The 26,659-nt window shown below is 35.8% G+C and overlaps 1 protein-coding gene across 7 annotated transcripts in view; it reads left to right on the top strand.

Moving 5' to 3' along the window:
- Positions 1–26,659, top strand: part of Epha7 (EPH receptor A7) — a 152,936-nt gene that overhangs the window by 104,652 nt on the left and 21,625 nt on the right. For 4 of the 7 annotated variants that reach the window (XM_057790222.1, XM_057790221.1, XM_057790225.1 and 1 more), the window contains exons 6-7: positions 20,247–20,371; positions 22,918–23,101. In XM_057790222.1, coding sequence (XP_057646205.1) covers positions 20,247–20,371; positions 22,918–23,101 — 309 coding nt within the window. The remainder of the gene's footprint in view (positions 1–20,246; positions 20,372–22,917; positions 23,102–26,659) is intronic. The other 3 variants (XM_057790224.1, XM_057790223.1, XM_057790228.1) reach the window with 1 other exon arrangement.

Below are 26,659 nucleotides of genomic sequence, written 5' to 3'. Positions count from 1 at the left end.
ATAAATTTTTAGTTTTAAAATAAATTTTGTGTATTGAATTTATAAAACTTGTTATGGGATATAAAATTACAGTCATTGAGAGTATGAAACAGTTTGATACATCCTGTTTTTATGGCTTCCTCTCTTTGTTTTAGGCAGAGGAAGATAAAATCTTTTTATTTATGAGAAGTACCTTATACACTAAGTTCTTAATTCTTAACATCGTGTTCTCCACTATTTGTCATGGCTTATTGCATCCGTTCTGTTTGTTCCCAGTGTCACAGACCTACGTGTCTTCTCTGTCCCTTTGGACTGATAGTTAATTTTCCTTGTACATTATTTGACTTTTTCTTCAGTTTGCTTCACCAGTAAGAGTAATAATGCAACATTTTTCTTGTATTTTACGCACACAGATATCCACACATACATATAACATTTATATATAGGATACATTTACATGTTGTGTTTATGTCTGCTTTTATGTGTATGTGTATGATTTAATTTGTTAATTTTATGAACAAAATGGACAAGAAAAATGACTAGGAACAACTAAAACCACTTTGAAGGGAACAATATGATATAAGTGAAGGCTGTAGAATTCAGGAAATTTATTCTGATTAAAGCGAAAGGTAAAGAGCATAAAGGGATGAAAAACTCAAACATTAGAGAAAACGTATTCATTGAACTTACTAGTGTACACATAATACATAAAAATAAATTTGATAGAAACAATTGTGAAAGAAATATAGTTTCTTCCTGACATAATTTAATAAATAATTTTATAGGAAGTCCAGTTTATGTGGAAAGTTTTGATATAAGTGACTGTAAAAATAAAAATATTAATATAAGCCCACTTGCTGGAGAAATTATCAAATACATGTTAAATATATTTACGAAACACCTTTATATATTCTAAAGGAGTAGTAACAAAATTATAAAATAAAAATGGTATAATATAATTTGAAAAGTCGGAACCAACAGAATGAATGGCTTATAAGAACCAATGTTGAAAGACCCTATTACCTATTAGGGGTCTGGTGAGAGAGCCCGGCTAATAAAATACTTCCTGTACAAACATGAGGACTTGAGTTTCTACAAGCCCAGGGATCTCATCACAGCACATGTTTGTAATCCCAGCAGCGGGATTTCTAGAGCTCAGTGAGTGCCCAGTTTAGCCAAGTCAGCAAGTTTCAGGTTATCCTTATCTTCCTTCCTCCCCTCCTCCCTCTGCCATCTCTACATTCCAGTGTTTTCCTCTTCCCTTCCTTTCCCTTCTTCTCAATTTCAGAATGTAATTTATTTTAGATTCCACAGAATAATAAACTAAAACCTTTACAAGATGGCCAGAAAAGAATCTCATGTAGTTTAAGATAGAGTTCTCTTGTTCCATATGAGTTCAAGTGTGTCCAAGCAAAGCATCTTATAGATTAATATTCTATATATTTTACGTTCTGGAGTTCTCAAATGTGATTTTTAGCAATTCATGCCATGTATTATAATTGTTTAGTATATTAAAATATACACTGAAAATTGTAGATGAAACTTATAGGAAGGAATAATTTATGGGTAAAAATTAATCCTGAAAACTGATAAATAATAATTAATATAATCATAGCTTATTGCAATTACACAAACTTTATATTTATATATTTTAAACAAAATAGTATGCTACTACAAAGTTCATATCATTGTGATGGTATCTCTGTTAAAATCTGTATACTTTTGGAAAATCCCTTTAATAATATCAATTTAGTTACTATCAAAAATTAATGATTATCTAGATATTGAGCTATATGTCTGTAATACTTGAGAGTATTGCATCAGTTCAAAGACCAGCCTAATATCCGTGAGAAAACAAGTTAAAATGTCTAGAATATCTACATATAATACATGTATATTAGTTTTTAGTGTATAGATAATGGAAAAATATTCAGGATGTTAGAACATTTTTTAAATTAATATTTATCACTTCACAATATGTATACTTAACCAGAATTATAAATAGGCAAAAATTTAGCTACTTTAGTTTTCCAGAATGAGGCAAATAAAACCCTTATGTGTATAAGTACGTGTATATTTGTATATGTGTATAGCATATATACATACATATATACATACACACATATATGTGTGTATGTATGATTTGGGGTCAGAGTTAAAACCCAGACTATATATTTTCATCTCCACTCTCAAAATCTTAGAGTATTAAGACTCTCCTCAGCTGACACCCTTGAAGTTGACATCATCTTGTGACTGAGTAGATAGCAGCAAGAAATTCAATTATGGCAAGTCAGCTCTGTCATTGCACCTGTCGGCTTGCACGGAAAATGATTTGTAAATTGGGCTTTATCTTTCCCATCCCATAAATCTGCTGTCCATAATTGACACTTGTCAACACAGATGAATGGTGGGAGAAAGAAAACAGAAAGTAAATGAGTAGCCCACCTGGGAAAATGATGTCTCGCTGCCCGTGGGAGTCATTTCCAAACAGCAGTACCCAGAGACCAGAGAGTGCCTCCACAAGCAGGTGGCAAGCATTTTCCTCGTCAGAAATGCAGTCCGGGACTGAATCATAATGAAGACAAAATGCAGTAATGACAATTAACACATAGTGTTTTCAGAGGATCTAAATATTGCTTCCAAGGAAAGGGGGCTTGTGGATGCTAAGTGCTGCTGCACATTCCTGAGCACTGGGTTGCTGTCTGACCTGTCAGCATGCATACGTGAAGCAAGCGTTTTGGATGCCTGGGGAGTTGATATTGTCACTTGTTGCACAATTCAGCATCAGCTCAAAGTTGTTTGATACCAGTGTTGACAGATTGTTTTTTAAAAGACATAAAAACGATGATATGTTCCTTCAAATGTCAAATAAGCAGGGTTTCCTAAAGATGATCTTCAGAGCAAGAACAAACCACAGAAACATGACAGAAAAACCTTTAGGTTTCATTTGCCTACATAACTTATTTAACTTCACATCTTTTTCTAATGTTTAAATTTTGAAGCATTCTATTTTAAAGGACTGAAAATATCTCAAAAAGTTTTAATAATCTGGGTACTAAAAAACCTTATGATTCTGAAAAATGTCATTTTAAGTCATCACCAGAATGGTAATCATTTAAAATAAAATATAAGTGCATAAACTTAAATGACAACAGAATGAGTAAATTGAAAGTGAAATTAGCAAGCCGAATTATGGTTTCAAATCTTTAGCTACACAACATGATTTTACAGCTCTTCTACACGATACCCAACTTCACAACAATTCAGGTCTTTAAGTGCACCTTTTTGTATTTTAAAAGTTTTAATTTAGTATGAAAACAATTTTTCAACTCCCGTGAGTAATACATCTCAATATCACTGTCATTTTTTATAATTTATAAATATCTAACTTCAAGTCTAACATCTTCCTTACCCTCTTGCTTCTAACGATCATCATGAATGTAAATTTACATCTCTTCCAGACGAAGAGCCATGTGTTAGGAATGGAGCACCATAGGGAGGTTTTCTGATTTTTTACACCCTCTTCAGGACTCCCTTCCCCATTACTTGTGGCTCAGTGGAGTCTTTGTTGATCTAGCTACTGTTTGCAGAATCTAAGCATGGTTATATTTATGATATGTTATAGGATTTGGGCTAAGAACTTAAGCCGCTTCTCTATGGGGTTGTTGTGAAATAGCTGGTGTACAGATACTGTAATGACACCCAGGACTTTCTTGAAGAGTGATAAAACAATATGTATTAACAGTATGATGCAGAGGTCAGCTGTCAGGGTCAGCCTCTCTTGAACTTTGAATCCTCATCACTCTACTTCCCAAGTGTTCCAGATTCTCTTGGTTCTTACTGCAATTCCTGAATGTTAAAGCACTGAAAACCATCCAAGCAATGAAGCATGGGCCATACTTCAGAAAAATGATTGTGGAAATTATAAAAAAAAAATTTGAATCACATTTTTATTACTTATAACAAGTATGTTTCTAAAAAAGAAAATTCACTGTATTTAGGAAATATTAGACTATAATAAACATTCAGCATTTACAATATGATATATAAGGTAGTAAATATACTATTATGCTGGGATTTGTTTTTATGGGTGATTTGTAATTCTGTATAGTTTCCACAAAATCATGTTCTAGGAACAGTGAGTTGGCTCAGCAGGTAATGGTACATAGAATCAATTATAACCTTCTAAAATCCCAGGAACCCACACATTGAAAGGAGAAACCTGATTCTTTGAGTTGTCCTCTGTCCTCCATGCATGTGCCATGGCACAGGTATGCCCACATACACAGACATGCATACATAAATATAAAAATTGTAATCATGTTTCATATTAACAGACATAAGAGAAATCAGTATCACTACAAACTTACAGCTTGCATTAGGATGAAATAATAAAAATGGGTTGAATTTAAAACTGTGTTGTATATCATAAAATCAGTTTTGCACATTAATTTCTGCCTCTTTTAACAATTCAGGTTGTTGCTAAACTTTGCTTATTTTTCAAAACCAATATTTTTTTTACTTATTTCCATATGATCTACGAGTACATTTGGTTCACAGAAATTTAGCAATTTGGGTAAGATGCCGTAATTTGTAAGTGAGAATACAATGCCTAAACATTTTGTTCATGACTGCAGGACAGGTCTTGTGAAGTGAGCAGGAAGCAGCTTTTGCTATACTGCACTGACTTGACAATGTGATCTTTTCATTCTGGGATGTTATGAAATTAGGTTCATATATGTTGCTCTTGTGTATGTAGTCATGTGTGTGGGAGGGGGTTGATCACTGGTTGCTCCATTAATTCTTATGTGAGGAACAGTGCATCATAAAATACTCCAAACTGGCCAGTGTGATAAAGAGAAGCAATAATTCCAAGCTGTTCACAAAATATTTGATGCATTAATACATATAAATATTTATGGGATATTAAATGACATTTTAGATTATCTGTGCATTGTGTGGTTTTGTAAATTTTGTGCATTCAACAACTGTCATTTTTAGTAAAGAATAGTTTCATAATCCTTTTACCATTTTGAGCTGTTCAGTGCCTTATTATCAATGTTCACCTTGGTGATTATTTCTTAAAAACAGTAGCCCAGCACCAAAATGTACACCTTATGCGTTTGTGTGTGTGAGTGTGTGTAGTTGAATTATATAATATGCTACAACTTTTGTTAAATATTTACTTTTAGCTATGTGATAATGTGCTTGATGTTAACTCTTTTTTGCATCTGAATTATATATATATATATATATAAACTAGAAGTCTCTTAATTTTAGAAGTCCTTACTTTAAATTATAGTATAAAAAACATGCTATTCCAAATAAATTCTTAATAAGTACCAACCACAGAAAATATGACTTTCATTTTTCATTGATATGAGCAGTTTTCTAAATAAAGTATGTTACACTATTGCTTTTGTTTGCCTTCTGTGACACGTTAAAACAAAAATGAGAGATGTTTTCATAAGTATTACAGGATTTCACAGAGAGGGGTACCACTGGAAAATATTTATGGCTGGACAGAATGGAATATATACTCATTAGAAAGAGCAATTGAGCATGTGCTGGTCAGCAGCTGAGCAGATTAGGTGCACATCTGCAGAGTGATATTTGCAACATCAGTTATCGGGATCTTTCAGGACTGTAGCTATGATGTGCCATTGTGGGTTTGTGTTTTTATTTTTCCAGTAATAAGGAAATAAAGATCAGGTCTATGATATGAATTGCCTAAACTCTCATGTTATTTTCTGCTGAACATTTAGTTTTAAAATGCAAGGACATTGTTCATCTTGAGGAGCCCAGCCAGCAATGGTACCAAGTGAGTGAGGTCTTGTATGTGCATATGCAATGAACTCACATAGCTTCACATCCAGGAAACCGATGCTGCCAATGCTTGGTCAAAGCTTATGAATAGTCTACCAATTTAAGGGAAAGTATCTCTAAAAAAAGGATGGTTAAAATGAACACTAAAAAGTGAAAACAAGGACTTGTTTCTATCTACAGTAACTATCCAGTGGGACTGAAGACTGTAAATTTGACCTCAAGTCCTGGATTTACAGAACCAGTCTGGTTCTGTCCTACCTAAATTGTCTCAGGCAATTCTGTTGCTTCCATGGGACCAAAATTTGAAATTAAGAGTACTGGAGGGAGGTTGTCAAGTAAAGTGCATTATTTTCCTGTTCTGTAATGGTGGCAGACAAGGCTAGCTTCCTTCATGCTAGTCTTTTCTCATTTACACCCCTCCTGGCATTGGGGACCAGTACACTCAGCATGGTGCTAAAAATATTTTGAACAGCCTGTTGGATGAACAATACAGCCTAGATATAGTGAGGAGGGCCTTGATCTTGCCTCAAAGCAATATGCTAGACTTTGTTTACTCCCCAAGGGAACGCCTATCCTCTATGAGGAGTGGATGGGGAGAGGGATAAATTTAAAATAAATTTTTAAAAAAAGACAGAAAAAAATGAGCAATAAACAGATTTTGAAAGTCAGCTGGAAACATTGGCTTTGCTGTCTTGAGTACCAAATACTCCGCATTGCCTTTTTCTCTGTGGAAGTAGCATCTATGTTATGGGTACAACTTGAAGCCATATTACAAATGCAAGAGAAAAGTAATAAAAAAAATCCTTTATGCCCTTGTTCTGTTATCAAATACATCGACCCTTATGTTCTAATACATTCGAATGAGAAAACCCAAACCTTCAGCTACAGTTTATTTGGGTTTTCTACAGGCAAATGATTTCTACAACAGAAAAAGGCACATGTTTTAAACAAAGAACCAGTATGCTAGATCCAGTTAATAAGTAGACCAGATTTCTGTGGCTCCTCAGTGCCGTGTGTTAAGACAATGGCATTAGAGACAAGATGTGCAAAGGACATAGACAGTAGGCCAGTGGGCCAGCTCCTGTCTACCTAATAAAAGGTGGAACTGGAGGTGTTATCTTTGTGTTTATATCCTCCATTTCTTTTGTGTGTGAGTGTGTGCAGTGTATGTATGGTGTCTACATGTACTTGTGTGTGTTCTTGCAGAGGTCAGAGGAGGATGCCTGGTGTCCTACTGTATCAGTCTCTACTTTACAGCTTTGGCAGATGGTTTTTCATGAACCCAGAGCTAGGTCAGTGGTCATCAAGTCCCAGTGACCTCCTCGTTCCACTCCTAATAGTCCTGGGTTAACAGGCATGTGTGACCATACCTGGCTTTTTAATCAAGCTTCTGTGGATTTGAACTCAGATCCTAAAGCAAGTATTTTTTTTACCACTGAGACTTCCCCCAAGATCTATTGCTAGATGTTAAGGTGTTAGCTACTTCTTGCTGGTTGAAACCAGTTTTGAATAAAGAAAACACACCTTATACAATAGAAGGAATAGAGCCGGCCAAGCCAATGGCAGAAGCTGATCTGCCTAGGTTTCTGGCTGGAGACACAAGATTATTGGGAGGATCTCCTGACTAGGGAATAGTGGGGAGGAGCCAGAGAGGAGTAATTAGGGAGGAGGCTTTACTGAGGGGAAACCAGTGAGGAGGAGCCAATGAGGAAGCTCCACTGAGGAGCAGTTCTGGAGAGATTCAAATTCCTCTTTGGTACTTCTGTGTCCACTAATAGTCACTAGGTTTTGTACATTGTGTCTTCTTATTTGTTTGACATAACTATTAGTATTTTTAAGACACATAGTTTTCGGCCAGGTGGTAGTGGTGCATGTCTTTAATCCCAGTAATTGAGAGGCAGTGAGAGGCAGATGCAGGTGGATCTTGCTTGAATTCAAGGCCAGCCTGGTCCACAGAGCAGTCCCAGGATAGCCAGGACTACACAAAGATACCCTGTCTAAAAAAAAAAAAAAAAAAAAAAAAAAAAGAAAGAAAGAAAGAAAGAAAGAAAGAAAGAAAAAAGAAAAGACCTGAGTTTTCATCATCGTTTTGCTCAGTTCAAGCTAAAAACAATTAATGATGAATTAATTTTTGAAACAAAACTTACTCAAAATTGATAACTTTCCCTACCTATACCTATTTATTTTTAGTTCTATTTTTTCAGGTGTTTAAAAGTGATATTAAACAGACAATCTGGAAAGCTATATTAATCACTTTTAAAACTAAAATATTATATAAAAAATGAATGCCACATCACAGCATTTGCTTCATATGGGTAAGGAAGTCTAATGCAGTTTTTGCTCATGATTTTCTCAGCATCACCACAGCTTTCAAGTCCAACTCCGAAGCAAAACAGAACATGTTTACCAAACTGTCAGAAACCAAGGGTTTATTTTGCACTCAATTTTCATTCTAAAGTTTCAAATCTAGACTCCTATTAAGAACTTGCTACTGAGCAGTATGAGTTTGGCAAGATTACATTTTTAAAAAACACTGCAGTGGTTGAGATGCAATTTGCCTTTTTAATTGACAGAGGTGGTGAGGCTTTATCTCACCTGGAATCCCTTGACATTCTTTTCCTCCCTTCTTCCTTCTAGTCCTGTTTCTTCTTCTTTCTCAGCATCATCTCCAGATTGAGTCATCAGCATATACTAGGATGTGAAATTAAAATCAGATCGATTCTGTGAGAATTTTGAAATAAAGTAAACTGGTAAGCAGAAGTGCACAATACTGAGATGTTATATTTTATTATTGATATATATATATACCATTTGTAAAGCTTACTGTCTGGTCAAAGAAAACATCCATACTGAGAATGTTACTCTGGGTTATAAAGTAATCATTATCAGTGCAGGTATATAACTGTGTAGGGTCTATTTGTATTATTCAAAAGGGCCTTGTTGGGGAGCATGGCTTTAAATACTTACTCATAAAATCCATTCTGTAAATGTTCTATCTTTAAAGCAAGGCATGGTCGCATGGTTGGCCCTATAAATAAGGAAGCGTATGGCACAGACTCGCAGAAAGTAAAAACGGAACCAGGTTTCCTGGCACACCAAGAAAAGAAAGAGTGATTAGAAAATGGCTCAAAAGTTTCCTCAGCATGGAAAAGTGAAATTGCTGGGTCTTCCTTGTCCACACCGTGAATTGTAAGGCATTTTGTAGAGGGCTGTGTCTCGAAGGCCCTCTCCACGTTCTAGTAGTTATTTTATTTTTACTATGCAGTATCCCTTTCCAGTGACTTCAAATTTAGGGTTTAGCTTTCTATCTTGATATTACTCATAAAAGATTTACATTATCTGTTTTGGTCATCTATTTGATAAAACTATGAATGTACTACTCTCCTATCTAACTTGGTCAGCATTTATCATGAAAGGTGATAGACTCACACCTTAAAATGACCATGTAAGTTCCTGACCAAACTTCAAAGGAATCATTCTCCAAGCCAACCATGTACCAATCAGCAGTACATTCATCTATGCATGTGTAAAGGAACAAAGCCAAAATTGGAGTCTAGAGTATCTGATTTTAGAACAGAAGTATTCTGGAATGGGTCCCGGACATCAGTTATTTTAATTCAGGAAAAAAAATATCGTTTTTTAAACCACATGCCAGGACTGATTTTCAATATTTATTATTAATACATATGTACATTCCTATTACAATCTTTTTTTGTGAATTGTACACTGTGTTTTTTTCCCACTTTGAATCTCTAAATCCCAAGCACAGTGCAGTTTGCTTTATTACTCAAGTTCACACAGCAAAGAAGCAGAGGAGCCCGTGGCAAAGTCAGCAGGTTGTTACGTAGGCTCCTCCTTCTGCACTCTGCACCAACATTCAAGAAACATTAATCCATTTGGACTTGAGTTTTGTGCATGGTGATAGATATGGATCTATTTTCATTCTTCTACGGATTGACATCCATTTTTGCCAGCACAATTTGTTGAAGATGCTCTCTTTTTTCCATTGTATACTTTTAGCTCCCTTATCGAAAATCAGGTTTTCATAGGTTTGTGGGCTAAAGTGAGGGTCTTCTATTCGATTCCATTGGTCGACTTCTCTGTTTTTATGCCAATACCAAGCTGTTTTCAATACTGTAGCTCTGTAATAGAGTTTGAAGTCAGGGATGGTAATGCCTCCAGACGATCGGACAATGAGGACTACTGAGAACTCAAGAACAATGGCAATGGGTTTTTGATCCTACTGCACGTACTGGCTTTGTGGGAGCCTAGGTGGTTTGGATGCTCACCTTATTAGACCAGGAAGGAGGTGGGTGGTCCTTGGACTTCCCACAGGGCAGGGAACCCTGATTGCTCTTCGGGCTGACTAGGGAGGGGGACTTGATTGGGGGAGGGGGAGGGAAATGGGAGGTCGTGGTGGGGAGGAGGCAGAAATCTTTAATTAATAAATAAATTAAAAAAAAATAAATTAAACCACCAGCTAAAAAAAAATAAAAAAGAAAGAAACATTAGAAGAACTGAGGAGAAAAAATATAAACTCACATGATGTGTGCTTCCTAGCCTTAAAAATAATACATTAGCTGGAGGAGAGGAAAAAATGATATATTAAGTAGTTATTACTGAAGCTGCTGACAAGAAAATTATGAGTTCAATCTTTAACCTGGACTGATAGTATCTAACTAAAAGTTGTCTCTAGGTATTATACTTATGATAGCTAATGTAGATGCAGGTTATAATGGTCAAACATGACGTTATAAGGCTAAGACTAAAATATTTTGTTGTTTGTCTCTTTACTGTTCTCCAAAAGACTTGCTTGCACCTGGCTTACATTGTATTGGCTATTTACTTTTACATTCCAACTGTGTGTGTGTGCTTGCCCATTTTGACGTTCTCTCTCTTTTTTATTAAGTTAAAATTTCTTAATTGAGTGCATGGATGTAGCTCAGTTGATGGAGTGTTTGCCTAGAATGTTTATAGCCCTACATTCATTCCCTAGCACTGCTTAACCTGGACGTGGTGTTCTGCACCTGTGACTCCAGGACTGAGGGAGTGGGGAGTTCAAGGTCATTCTTAACTACTTTGGAAGTTTAAGACCTACCTAGGATACAACAGACTCTGTCACAAAAAAAGAACATTATTTTCTAGATGTCAGGGAGTAATACTTTGTTAACAATCATCTCTGTAGTCTGTAGAATTCTGTATTTATACTATAATCCCTTGTGGAAAAATTATATGCTGAAGTTTTGAATGAACAGAGCTCTTATAAAAAAAAATCAATAGGAATGTTATGGTGATCTGCTCTCTGGGCGTTTTACTGTAATAGTGAGGGGTACTTGACCTGTATTCTAGTTCTTTGAAAAGATGCTGCTATTCAAAATGTCAGCGTAGAAGATTTAAGTAACTTTTCTCAGATAGAAAGCATTCAAGGAAGTTGTATAGGAAAATAAATGCCTCTTTCACAAGAAATCTTGTAATCAGAGGCTTCTCGTTTGGACTGGTCCCATAGCTGCTTTTAAAATAAGCTCTCAGGAGATTAATATTAATTATAAATGTTTGGTTGATGGCTCAGGCTTATTGCTAGTTAGTGCTTTCATTTAAATTAACCCATTTCTATTTATCTAAGTATTGTCACATGATTAATATTACCAGTCAGCTGGCATGTTGTTACTTGGGTGACTAGATGGCATTTCCCAGAATCCTCCCTTCTCCTGTTTCTCTAATTGGATTTCCTGCCTGGCTCTATCCTGCCTTGCCATAGGCCAAAGCAGTTTTTTGTTTTTTGTTTTTTTTTTTTGTTTTTGTTTTTGTTTTTGTTTTTGTTTTTTTGTCAATCAATGAAAGCAACACATATTCGCAGTGTGCAGAAAGACATCCCACATCAAAATCTTGCTAAGAAAATGATCAATTAAGTGACACACAAAAAGGGTATTTCTGATGTGGCTGGTGTCTGTCTGACAGGAGCCCCTTCTCAGCACTGTGTGGAAACTGCCCTTGAGTAGTCCATGTGCCTTATAGTGCTCTTGCTCTAGAATGCTTTAAATAGCAATGACTTGTTAGTCTTTGTGTTCTTTTACGACAGTGATTCCAAATGACTCTAAACCTTTGCTCATCTTTTCTCCAGATGGTAGGGCTGTATCTACATTTTCCTTCCTGTTAATAGACCACTCGAAAATGCTTCAGTCTCCTTAGAAAAGGTGTATTGTGATGGCTCAGGCCGTTCATTCATTTTATTCTATCACAGAAAGTGGTAGAAAGTGTCCGTGAGTATCAATGAGGGCATGGGCAAATAAATATGGCACCTCCGTGTATGGGCCATACCAACTGAGAAGAGAATGGCAGGTCTACAGGTGTTAGTTGACTCAACTCTTGAAATGCTGCGGGAAAGAAACATCAAGATTCGGAAAGCTGTTAAATAATACTGTTAGGATCAAAACACATTTGGGTCTCCTTTGACTGTTTCAGGAAGTATATCAAAGAAACTACAGAGTGGTCACTTTCAGAGAAATGTCTTTGAAACACAGTGTGTCAGGGAGAAGGTTCCACTTTTCCTTTTGTGCTTTTAAAGCTGTGTAGTGTGTGTGTGTGTTTGTGTGTGTGTGTGTATTTCCTTGCCATTTTAAAAATTTCCACTTGGTCTAACCTCTTCAAGGTGCTAACAGGTTATACCCTTTATGGCAGATTTTCCACTGTCTTTCCATAGCCCCCTTAGCTTTCTCTTCATTGGGGCAGAACCTTTGATATAAATGACTTAAAAAGAAGGTGGATATTTTGGCTCATGGTTTCTGGGGTTCCATCCCATTATGATCATCTCTGCTGAACCTGGGCCTGTGGGGAGTCACAGAATTAAAGTGGCTGGAGCATGTGGCAGAGGCTTCTGAACCCATTCTGGACACGAAGCAAACAGAAAAAGACCAGAACCAGATGTAGCCTTTAAGAAAATGTCCCCAGTGCCCTACTTCATCCAGAAATGCCTCACCCTGTGAAGTTCCAAAACCTCCCAGAACTGAACCACAAATGGTAGCTTGAATTATGTTTCTACTGTCTACTTTCAGGAGATGAAATATCTGGAATTATTAGTCAGGTAGAATCAAAACTGAGAAGTGGGACTTGAGAGCATTGTAATAGGATGCTTCATGATGCTATATGACTCTAGTTCTTCACAACAAAATAGAAACAGCAATATCTACCTTGTAGTATTATTGTATGGAAAACAGAATTCAAGCTGAAAACATAAGACTCATTATGAAAATCAGCAAAGAATTTTCCAAGTTCCTAAGGATCAAAGAAAAGTCTATTCTGCATCTGATAAGTGCCAAAGAAATACTGGGTTACACCAGCTAGACCAGCAAAGAATCGTTCTTTGTCTTTTAACATTTTTTTTAAATCTATCTTTTCTCATTTTACAGACCAATCCCAGTTCCCAATTCCTCCCCTCCTTCCACCTTCTCCACCATCCCACTCTCCCATCTCACACTCCTCAAGGCAGTAAGGCTTCTCATGGGAAGTTAACAAAGTCTAGCACATTGCTTTGAGTCAGGACCAAGGCCCTCTCCAGTATATATTGTCTGAACAAAGAGAGTGGGTTCCAAAATGCCAGTACAAGGAGTAGAGATGAATCCTGGCCTCACTGCCAGTGGCCCCATAATCTGCCCCAGCTATACAACTGTCAGCCATATTCATAGGACCTAGTTTGGTGGATCTCTTGTTGTAAGACTGGAGTTGGTAGGCTCTGATTAATTAGTTCAGGTAACTGTTTCAATGGGTATCCCCATCATGGTCTTGATCCCGATATGCTCATATTCTCACTTCTCCCACTCGACTGGACTTTGAGAACTCAACCCAGTGCTCCACTGTGGAGCCTATCCTCCCATCTGTTGTTCGATGAAGGTTCTATGTGACATTATCATCAAGGCAAAGGCAAGGCCAGTTCAGGCACCTTCTCCACTATTGCTTAGGCTCTTAGCTGGGGTCATCCTTGTGGATTCCTGATAATTTCTCTAGTGCCAGGTTTCTAGCTAGCCCCATAATGGCTTCCTCAATCTGTATATCTCTTTTCTTGCTCTCATCTCTGTCCTTCCCCATCTTAACCATTCCATTCCCTGAAGCTCTTCTCCCTCCTGCCCTTCTCCCCTCCTCCTCTTCTGCCCTCCTTTCTCTCCCCATCTCCATGCTCCCAGTTTTCCCAGGAGATCTTGTCTATTTCCTCTTCCTAGGGGGATCTATATATTTTTCACTTATACTTCTCCTTGTTATTTAGCTTCTCTGGGATCGTGAATTATAGGCTTGTTATTCTTTACTTCACAGCTGGTATCCACTTAGGTGTGAGTCCATACCATGCTCACCTTTTGGTTGAGGGGCATCTAGGTTGTTTCCAGGTTCCGACTATTACCAATAACGTAGCTATGTACATAGTTGGACAAATGTCCTTGTAGTGTAATTGAATATCCATTGGAAAAGAATGGCTTTTAAATTCTGACTGAAAAGCTAGATGACTCCTCTCATAGGGCTCCTTAACCTTTCCTCACCATTCTGTGAGGCTGTTTCCAAGTTCTTCTGTAAACAGGGCTGTGTGGGGAAGAAGTCTCACTAAAGAAAGTTGCCTGATTTATACCTGCTATTTTCAGAAGTATATATACAGAGGATGTTTTGAAGATTAAACATGACAGAAATGACAAGTTAGTTTTTACGAATGGATGTTTAGATAGTCCTTCAGGAGAGCTGGGCAGAATCTTATGTGTCTGGGAGCTTCACCAACAGGGACTGCAACAACACACCACACCGACCCTGATACATTTGACTAAGAGATTTTGCTAAAATGCTTGGACACTTTCTAATTTCACATCTGAACAGTAGTTAATAGCTGTCCAGTGATTCTAGAGACGAAAATTGTATTCCAGTTAATATATTGGCAGTTTTTTTTTTTTTTTTTTAAGAAGTGAAGTTCTGTTCAAATGAAGGAGCAGGGATTTTACCAGTTCTGTTTTCTGGTCGATTACATGGTTGAAAAGAAGCCATTTTAGCTTCCACGTGCACTTGGGGAGGGTTCTACTCAAGATGCTTGGTCAGGTAAACATCATGACCACTTTTTCATGGAACTTCATGTCTTAACGACAGCTCCTGTAAGAAATATAAACTCATTTCATACTGATTTTTGTTCAACTACTTGTTATAAAATGACAGTTTAAAAAAAATTAAAAGGCATCTTTTCCTTCAACTAGATTTTTTTAAGGACACACAGGGCGCTCTTGATTTCTTCCAACTCAACTTCCTTTAGTCTTTTTTAGAGTGCTAAAATATTTTAGTTATTATTTATAATAAACTCTTGACTTTTTTCATAGGAAGTTAAAGCTTAATAAAATTTTGTGTTGACATTTTATGCATGCTTCTACTTGTCCCCAAATCAAATTGCTATATTTCACAATAACACACTGGAACAATACTTACCACAATTACCTTGTAATTGAAATGAATTATATGTATTTTTGCTTATTTTAAGTTGTGAAATCATAATACTGTTTGGGAATAATAAGAAGGCTAACTATAATGAAATATTAAGGTACAAATAATGCATGAGCCTTTTACTTCCAAAGATGCTTACAATCAAGTTCTGTATTGATAATAAATAGTGACAGCGTGTTTAGTGAAGGAAAATTGTGTTATTGCAGAATATGTATTGCACAGTGTTCTAAAGAATCTTCATTTCTACCTTTTGCAGTCATCCAATGGAAATTTACAAATGCCAACATAATTAGCAAATATGTATGCACGCTCATAGGACATTTTATACTCATTGATCCATCTTTTCTCATTGTCCCGCTACAATTACTGATAAATGTTCACTTTGTTCTCTGACATGCAGTTAGAAAATCTGTTTAGATAAAATGATGACTTCTATAAATAAAGTACTTTTAAAAATCCAAAGACAAAACAAAATTCAAGAACTTCATTAAAATTGTACTATTCACATACAAAGTTTCTTCTTTATGTTAAGTAGTGTTTTTCCTGATACAGTATTGTATTTAGGACTTGAGATAAAAATTATCCATATGCCATTTCAACATTGGGTCTCACAGATAATATCATGATATATGCAATTACTCACCTTGTTTATAGAAATAAAAAATATTGAAGGTGTATAAACTTTTTTGTCATTGGTGTGATAAGAAATTACCATGAAACAGAATAACTTTAAACAACATTGAGTATAATCACAGTTTTTTTGAATCAGAATTTTGGGCAGTGCATTGTCATTCAGTTCAATCCTTGGCACTAAGTTGCATCAGTCTGTTAGCTGATCCAGACTAGCCTGCCTTCTTTTTTTTTCCTTTCCAAGTTCCCTTTCATTTTATTTGATGTTCTTGTTTTTGTAATTTTGGGAGCTTTAGGGAAGAAACGCCTCTAGACTCATTAGTTCTTTGGTGCTTCATAAAGGACTGAAGTATTCTCTTCTCTGCTGTCAGCCAAGGTCAGTGTTTAGTCCTAAAGCCAGCCTTCGTATCTTTTGCTGTTTCCTATAGGATCCTTCACTAACAGTGTACTGATTCTCCTTTATGATTCATATTCCTCTCCCAAAGCACATCCCCAACCCTATCTGGAGCATCTTCCCAAGTTAAAGTCTGTAGTTTCTTTTTCATCTGCAGTGTTCTCTGTGGGGTCACTGTATCTCCTACACTGTGTTTTCAAATAGTCCCTTTCTACTTCATGCAGGAAAATGTCCATATCTCTGTGTGTGGGCACGCGTGTGCACGCACACACAGACACACACACACATGACATGCTTTACATTTTAGAAAGGAAAAAATGGAGGCCCTTGTTCTGTTCTGTTCTTTAAATATAACTTTGAAGTGGAATAAGAAACTAAATATAAAAGATTGTGTATATCAGTATAGAAGCTAGAACTATGTAAAATATCCCTCAGTTTAGCTTTATCAATAATTTATCCTGGTTATAGATTATAAGCCCAAAAGCTTCATTTGTGTGTGTGTGTGTTGAGTGGTGGAACCCAGGACTTTATTCATGCTATGGGAGCATTCAAAACAGAGCTGCACCCTCTGTTTTGCAATTTTGCAATGGCTAGGGAGTAAATGAAGCTTTCATTCTGTACGATGACAGATGTCCTAGCCAGTTGGCAGGCAGGCCTTGGCCCTACTTGCGACCACTACCCTATACATTCATATACATTTCAATTCCTTTGATTCAACGGCCATGATCCAAGGTCAGTTCTCAGCAGTCACTGCTATAAAGAGATCTGCTGTGCGGCTCTCAACAGATGAGATGGGGCAGTCTGACGTGAGCCCCACAGCTGGACCAAAGCTTCATTTTGCCAAATTAAAACCCAAAATTTACTTTTATGCCTCTTAGTTTACTTTTTATTTCTGGTTTCATAAACTTAACTAACTTTGTGATCATGCTGCTGACATTAATCATTTTCAATCATGGAAGGCATGTCTTACTTTCCTAAGATAGTATTTTACCATCACTTAGTACTCATTCCAAATACAATCAACCTAAATGTTTAATATGGCTTGGTTTTACATGGCACATTCTATGTACCTCTCATGGCATGGAAGAAATTTCAAAAACCAAGAAATTCATGTCTATTCATCAAGTTGAAATCACCATATCTGAATATTTCTAAAAATATAGGCGAGAAAAGTTTGTGAATGATTCCATAGAAATACTACAGAAATTATGTTAAGTGATTCCATGATGTCTAATAATTTTCCCAAGTATTTCCCAGTTCATATTATTGTTTACTTGCTTATTAGCTTCATATCAGTTCCAATTGAATTATATATTGGTTTCATTTTAATAAGTATGGACATTATAAATTAATGCCATACCATGTAATTGGTTGTTAAATGTTCTATAATTTAGCTGCTAGATTTCATTTACAGAAATGAACGATGGGTTATAATTAACTGAGCATTTGGTGTGGAAACTGCTACACTGTGATTTTATAAAGTAAGAGAGGTTATGACAAGGTAACCAAAGAAAACATTGTGTTTTAACATAAGCACACTCTCTTAGCTCCTTTTCTTTGTAAATTGACCTTCTTGAAATCTGTAAAGTTTAGATATATCTGGGTTTATAGATGATAAACTTTTGGGGTGCATATCTTCTATGCCTAACATATTAAAACTCAGGAAAAATATCATCAATTTTTTTTTTAAAGAAACAAGCCAGAACCTTGTATTTGAAGGTCCTTTCTCTTCTATAGCTCACTATTCTCAAGGGTTCGTTGGTAATACTTCTTTCTGTCTTTGCCCTCTAAAAGTGTGTGGCTGGATACAATATCAGCAAGAGTTTAAGCATCAAGTAAGTGCCCCCAAAAGAGCAGTGTGTCCTTATGGGCATAGCTTCTCTTGTGCATAGAGGAGAAATATGTTGTGGCATAGTGCACCATTAGAACTACAGGATGAATTTCAAAATATTACATATTTCAAATGCTTTTGGCACCCTTTTTCCCCAAATCCTCAATTACCATAATTATATCCGTGAAAGTTCTTTTACAGTTTCAAATAGTGAGCGTAATTTTAGTGTAACTTTCAAATATCAAGTCCTATTTTACATTAGAGTTTGCTCTATGTAGCAGAAACTATGTGAGGTGTATTTATAGCCCACATTTCCACCAAAGCTCAGAGAATCCAAGGCTTCCTATCTATTTCATATTTTGAGAAAGCAACTGAGCAGAGCTTGAACAGTTCCTCAAAACTACAGTATGCAATGTGTGTTACTTGAAAGTGGCCAGAAGACTCAAATGTGTTAATTCATGTCACCTATTTCTTCTGATCGTTTTTCACAGTGTACACCTAAATAGCATGACTTAAGCGGAAAGCAGCAGCCCGGGTGTGCACGCCACTGTACTGCCCTTTGCAGTATTTACATTCGGACTGTGCTCTAGGCTTTGTAGTAAATGAGACTCACTGAAATTGTTAAATACAGTGAATGTCACCTTATTGTTGCTTGGAGTTGACACTTCCCAAGGCTATGGAGATCCCTAACATATCTGTCTGTGAGCTGGGCTAAGCAGGATCTTCATGAGTCTAGAGATCAGTTTGCACAGCTGCTGTGAAGGCATAAAAGTTGCTGAAAATGATTTCTTACTGCAAATCTGCTTCATTGCTAATGTACCAGATATGCATTTACCTATAAACACAGTACACTCAGAACTTCACCTGAAATTCCCTTCAAGAGAAATCTTGATCCGCCTATGTTATTCTTTGTTAGTAGTGTGGGAGGCAATGGCATCATGAATCTTCCCTGCCCTTCCTTCAAAATTGCAAAGCAAGGAAGATGTGAAAAAATAAGTTTTCTGGACATTGATGGAAGAAAGTATTAAGAAGTAGAAGAAACAAAATAAAGCCAAAGGGATAAACAACTGAAATTTGTTTAAATGGCTTTGGTCCCGTATAATTGCTTTTCTGTCAGCGGAATTATTAACAATTTTGGACATCTGAAAATTAAATGAACAGCCTGAAAGTATTTTATGGAATGAGATAGACCATGATACATGAAACATAATGACCCCACTGAAACTCAGCCAAGTCAGTGCGGCTACTCACTTAGGCAGAGTAGCTGACTAGTTAATCATCACCAAACAAATTGGACAGAGCAAATTAGCTTACTGAATTCCAAAGCCTTAGCTACAAGAAAGAGGATATGCCACTAATTTAATGAAGGAACTCTATGCATACTATTGTCAGCATAGAAAGAGAAAGCAAGACTTTAGCTTTGAACTGCCCTGACTGAAGCTCTTAGAGCTTGGGTTACTATGTGTGCGTTACATATTCCAGACTGTAAAGCTGAGGATGTGTCATGCCCACCTTGGCATCGGAGAAGCTCAAAGATTTTCTAGAATCGTCTCCTAATGAATTGTAAAACTTTTCGCCAAAGTTAATTGGCATTCTTTGAGAATACATCCACAGGGAGAGTCACATATATGCAAACACATGCACAAGTGAAAACAGCATTTTAAAGTGGGTACCCTTTAAGTGAAAAGTGTTCATCTATTTCATGAACTTTTTTCTCTACCGTATCTAGATATTTTATTTCTTTGGAAAAGTGTATTTCTGTTTTATGTAAAATAAATATTTGGACTCATTTTATCACTGGAGATTAATCAGAAATCATATTTTCTAGCCTTAATTAGCATTCATTTGCTTAATTGTCATTCTCAGCCCCATCATTTCCATTTTTCACTAACTTGAACAATGCTATCTTCTGCTGTTTGCACTTTAATTTAAATTTCTATTAAGGTTTATGAGCAGTAATAAGGTCCTGCTTGAATATTCATTAGCTTTTGAATTGTGAGCTATGAAAAGGTGCTTTCTTTTACCTTTAATGAAACTGGCACAGCATGGGACTGATCAGTTGTGACACTGGATGGGAGGCACCCAGTGAATTTCCTCATTGTTTATTGACACCTCTTGTCCAAACAGCTCCCTCGCAAGTGAGTGGAGTGATGAAGGAGCGGGTGCTGCAGCGGAGTGTGGAGCTTTCCTGGCAGGAACCAGAGCATCCCAATGGAGTCATCACCGAATATGAAATCAAGTATTACGAGAAAGTAAGTGGGAGAGACCTGCGGTGTGATCGGCACCTGCTACCATCCCTGGCACTGTCCGCTAGCGCTGGTCATTTCACTACTGTGTGGGGCCATTCCAGAATTCATGTTTACCATTGGCTGTGCTTAATAACCACCTCCACCACCTCTGCTTCACAATTACAATCAAGATCTCTTTATAGATCTTTATATAGCTTTCTGTGTCATATGACTGAGAGAATTGGTACTATATTTTTTTTGGTTTTTTAATATGTTAGTTAGATATAGGATGCTTTAATGGCACAGAAACTAATCAATCAAATATATTTTGAAAAGTGTCCCTTTCAGTGTATTTCTGCATGTAATGACACTTTAAGGTTTTCATAGGATCGATGTCTTCAAATACTGTCATCACAGCTAATGATATTTTGTATAACATGTTTATAATGTCTTTCAGCACTAAAATCAGGAAGATACTATTTCAATTTTTAGATTCTCTCTGAAAGTTATAGCATTCGTACATGATGGGTATATCACATGCCTCTTTTTCTATGGAAAGTACTCTCTAAAACTCATGTATTGATCCTGGTCTCTCCTAAAAATGACCAAGTATTACTAATAAGAAATATCTGCCTATATAAATATGTTCAGCAGTTGCTTATTTAGAGAGGAAATAAAATATAAGGTCTATTCACAACAGTTCTCTGAGTCCCACCACACACACACACACAAAAAAAAAAAAAAATCAAAATTTAAAACTCCGCACCTACCAATATTTGGTATTACGACTCTAATTGTAATAAATCATACTTTATCAATTTAACTGAGTTAGGTGAATGCTCCAATACTTAGAACTACTTCACTATTTAGACATGATTATGAAAATAAAGTCCTAAGATTTTGGCAAAATTTGGGACTGAGTTGACTTCATTGAAATCTGTATAATTCATTGGCAAACCCCTCCATCCCCAGTGAGGAAAAACAAAGACAGCTTAAAATAAGTGTCAGTGTTCACATTTGAAATATTTTGCCTTACTATTTTCATTCAGATTCACTTTCTTCTTGGCCTCAGTTGCATTTTTATGCCTCAGCTTTGTGCCGAAAAATACATTTCTTTTCCAATCAAATGTGCTTAAAGGGGATCATTGTTTTTAACGCTGCTTTTGTAATATCTGTTTCGCTGTAATCCCTAATTGTTATGGCCCTTCCAGAAATTGGCAGATTTTAAAGTCAATAAAACGCATTTTACAGTACAAGGTGGCAGAGTTTCTCACAGGAAATTTACCATCTTTTGCAAAACTTTACTGGGAAATAACTGCATTCAAATTGCCAGGCTTTATTTGCATGACAGAAAGAGAATGTATTTACAGCTGGTAATGTGTAAAATAGGCAGTTATTGGGATGTTGTACTGGAGCAGTGGGCTTTGCAGTGTAGAAACACAAGATCTGTGTTTGTTGCTCACTGACTGTGAGTTCTTTCTAGTTCTGTTCAGGCTATACATCAGGTGCCTATGATTACATCTATAATACCCACGATCATTTTTATAAATGATTATAGTGATCGCTGTCATGAATCAACTCCATAAAGTGAGTCCAAGTCTTTATTTCCACTTTTAGAAGCATTAGTGTAAAGGTAAATAAATCAAGGTGATATTCTCAGAATTCAGTAGATAATTCTGACACTGGTACTTGTAGAAGAAAACCAAAAACTACCCCCAAATTTGTAGTTAAACAAGTATAACTTTTTCAACTTGTGTTCATAAATGGATTAAGAAAGTCATATCAATAAAAACTTATGGGTTATACTTTTAAATATTGTTTTGATGAGTTTTTATGTGCTTGAAGTTTCATATTTAATTAATTATTAAGCTTATCCCATATATATGTAAAATTCCACATATAATATATATGTATAATATGCCTAACATTTGTGAAATTTTACAAAATGGAAAAAATATAAGCTATTGCTTTAATGAACTTTGCAAGTCTTAACATTTATATTTGAAAAGTAAGTAAAGTTAAATTTAAAATAATGTCAAACCACAACCATAACTCACATATTTTACTCTCAGACTATAAGTTGTAATTAGAAATTAGTTTTCTTACTTTTCTACTGAATGTAACTGATATATCAGTGTGGTTGCAATATTTAGCTGAATTTCTTTATTTAGTAGCATGCTTGATTTTTGGCACATAAATTTTGTTTACTCAGAAAGTAGTTCCAAGAACCATGCAGCTACGTGAAGTTCTCTACTAAATTAGACATTGATCAGATGTACTTGTATTTTGGTTAATAGAGAAATGTGACTAAAATGTTGTAGACACTGTTTCCTGTCCCAACACAGCCAAAGCCCAAACAGTGTGATCATTTTAAAGAAGTTATTTCTTTTTGAAATATATACACCAAAAGCATGTTTTTCATTGCATTTTATGTTATATTAGATACAGTTAGTATTACAGTATTGCAGAAGGTAGAATATAGGCTCAATTAAACAATAGCAATACAGGAAGTCAAAATTAATTACCAGAATCAACTATCAAATCAATTTGCCCTATAAATATCATTGCAGGATCAAAGAGAAAGGACCTACTCAACACTGAAAACCAAGTCCACCTCAGCCTCCATTAATAATCTGAAGCCAGGAACAGTGTATGTTTTTCAGATCCGAGCTTTCACTGCTGCAGGTTATGGAAATTATAGCCCCAGACTTGATGTTGCCACACTAGAGGAAGCTACAGGTAAAATGTTTGAAGGTAATTACCATCTTTGGTTCAGATTATTCACTTTATAACTGTCACTCGGCTTTTTTGTTTTTGTTTTGTTTTGTCTTTTTTTGTATTGAGGGTAGTGATTTTACGTAAAAATAATTTTTAGATCTATAAATGGATATATATGAATATAAGTGTTCCATTATAAAGGTCATTCAGGAAAATAACTACTAAATATTCTCTTTATATCTAAACTTTATATCAGTCTTTTAAATGCATACTGTATTAATATATTAAAAGTGAAATCAGAAACGCATGTTGGTCATTCAATCTGGTGTTGACACAGTTTTTTTGTAGAACTCAGAGTATTCTAACTCAAATTATCTGTACCTAATAGATTTCTTTACAGAAAGACCCCAAAGGGTAACTCGGTAGATAATAGTTATGTTATTCATGATTTCGAGATAACCAAAGCTTTGTGCTTCTAATGGTATCAAACATTGAGGATTCAGAAAGAACCTTCAACTGTGTTTCTTATATTTTGACTTTTCTCCCCCTGCCCCCTGCTTTGTTCTGAATTGGTTCAGTTTTGCCGGAGAATCTTAAATACATATGGAATATAAATGAACGTCCTGGAACTTACGATTCAGCCTGAAAATAGAACATAATCAATATGTTTTAAGTTCTTTAACAAGTGTTTATATTTCACAATGTAAAATAAATTTGTATTTAAAATATATGACTGTGTTGAATATAACATACGTACAGTTACATCATGAGATTTCTTTCCCCGCAGACTGTGCTCAGAGCACAGTGAATACTGCTTCTGGTCACTCTTCAGCTGGCCTAAGACCTAAGAATATCTCCACATTTGAGAGTTTTTGATTCCTCCTGATGGGACTGCTGAGACACAACATTTACCCAGTGGCTCTTTTCTTGTTTTCTGTTGACATTCTAGTAGTGTTCACATAAGATTTTAAATAAAAGTGATTAGAGATGCATTATATTACTTTCTTTTTTTCACTTTTCAAAAGTATTTAAAGTAATGAAGCTTTGATCAGAAATATTTTGACTTCAGAAAAGCATTATAGTTCTTTTAAATGCTAGACTAAATTGACAAATATTCTTGGCATTAACCAAAGCTTGGTCAATTTGTTAGCTAAAATCTTTTTAAAAAATATTGTTATCTTTTTACATGAGCAACAGAAATACATATGAAATAAATCTGAAATTTCCATCATTTGCTTAGAATTGTACATGTAAAATATCAGTTGAAAACTGTTGCCACAATGTGCAATGATGGGATGAATGCCCTTGTTTTATCAATATCATTAATTGTGAAATATATAAGACAAAAGATAAGGATATCTATGCTTCACAGCTCCCAAGAAGCTACTAAAGCAATTGAAGTAGATATATCAACATTGAATCAAAAAAGTGGTTTAGTATTGAGGTGTATCTCCATAGTTACCAACTGGCAACATTTTCCTAACTTTGCCTCATACTTTTTAATGCAATGAAACACTTCAAGGTTTGTTATATAGTCTTTAGTTTTGAAAACTTTGAAAACGAATCTCTGTTCCATACTGACTTTGTAAATTGGGACAAACTCTTTATTTATTGAATTTGAATGCTCATAAATATTTTCACTATTCCAAAAGGAAGTAGAGTTCAAAATTAAGGTGAAGTGTCAGATCCCGAGCCATCACATGAAATTAATGTTGAAATGGCATTTTGTATTAGAAACCACATTGTAATTATTAGAATATCCTCTTCCATTAAGATGTAAAATTAATGAAAGAATCAGTCATATATTTTTAAATTTCTTCAACCATTGACTTGCCAGTGCCTACTATAGTGGTTAGTGCATAGAAATCACTCAATGAATAAGAAATGACTAGGTCACAGCAACATGGGCAAGGTTATCACGATAATGAATACAAAATGTCTAAATCATCCCAACACCATCTAGGTTATCAGGACAAATAAGGCACAGGTGTTAGAGGTCTTACCTTGTGATATCCATGTGTGTGGTTCTGGGTGCACTCCTCTTTCTCTAAGTGCTGGGACAGTAGTACCCAAATTAAATATATACACACTAAGTATTATGGATAGTGCATAGTTTGAAAAGTTTTTAAATGTCTTATTATGTAACTGAACTATTCTCAGCAATTTTCTCCCAGAAACATTTTTTACTCTTAAGAATATTGAAAAACCATCAGAGGTTATATTTATGACAAAACACAGATCACTAGTCTCACCTCATTTAGCCATTAGCATAATGCCTTAGGTCTTGGAGCTTCTGGAAAACTTGATACTGCATTTATAAACAAATGAAAGTGTAAAGAGAGAAAAATATGTTTGTAATATGAGTAAATAATATTGGTCTTCCAGATTCCCTGGAAAGCTCTTGAGGACTCGTAGGGATGCCTAAACTACTCCCTTTGAGATCTGCAGACTCAGCACGCTTGATGCTCTAAGAACTAAGTACACACGGAGATGTGTGAGGCATTCTAGGTGTCCTCAGTCTAAGCTTAGGGAAAACGTGTGCCAAGTTCATGAATTCTGACCATATGGTTAACTATGGAAGATTACAAGATGCAGCATTACCACCCAAGAAATGGTGATGTAACTGTGCTCAGAAACGAGGCAGAAGGGATGATTGTCCCTAGAAGAGGTCCCTTAGGCACTGTAAACAGAAATTAGCAGACTATCCCATATCACCTACATTCCTAACTCCCCTTATGCTTAGAACACCTACTATCTTTGCAGTTTTTTAAAGGGGATCTTCAGGTTATGGCCTCAAGTCGTTACTTCTGAATTTTTCTCCCCTTGACATAGATGAAAATATTATTAATATAAGTCAACTATTGAAAGCTTAAAGTTTAACATTAAGTACCCACATGTAAATAAGCATTCATGAATGTTGATTCACCTTTCAGTTGAGCTCAGTGTTTCCACTGGAACACTGGCCTCCGAAGCTAAGGGAAGAACTGAGTCTTAGACAAGCAGAGAATTGACCTCTTGGGACTTCTCAGTGCAAAGCATTTCTACCCTTGAGTGTGTAATTGTTTCCTTTCTCATGAGAATTACCCCATTCTGAATCTTCTCTGTATATGTAAAAAGCTAGATATACACACACAATAATAATAATAATAATAATAATAATAATAATGAAAATAAAAGTCATGCTTTCTTAATCATATGTCTACTAGGCTGTAACTCATATTTAACACTTAAAGGTTATTTACCTTAAAAAAATCTTTCCTGAATTCACTTATCTCTAGAGACCAATCGCCAGGTGACAAATTAAGAAGAGTATACAATACATGTGTTCAGAAACCGCCTGACTAGATGTCTTTATAGCTTTTCTGTATAATACAGGAGATATCTCTTTAGTATAGGTTACAAAGGTAAGGGAAAGTTGTCAAAGGAAGATGACAAGGATAAATTTGACAAAGTTCAGTTTGAGTTAGGGGTGAGGACTGCTGGCGGAGGAAAGCTAGTACTGCGTAGGTCAAACTCTAGAGACTCAGTCCCTTGCCACCAGCAAGAAAGATATTTTCCATCATGCCTGGTATTAAAGATTCTAGTTGTTGATTG

The sequence above is a fragment of the Chionomys nivalis genome, chromosome 16 (genome assembly GCF_950005125.1).
Source record: "Chionomys nivalis chromosome 16, mChiNiv1.1, whole genome shotgun sequence".
NCBI lineage: Eukaryota > Metazoa > Chordata > Mammalia > Rodentia > Cricetidae > Chionomys > Chionomys nivalis.
The sequence above is the reverse complement of the archived record's forward strand: the minus strand, read 5'-3'. Positions and strand labels throughout refer to the sequence as shown.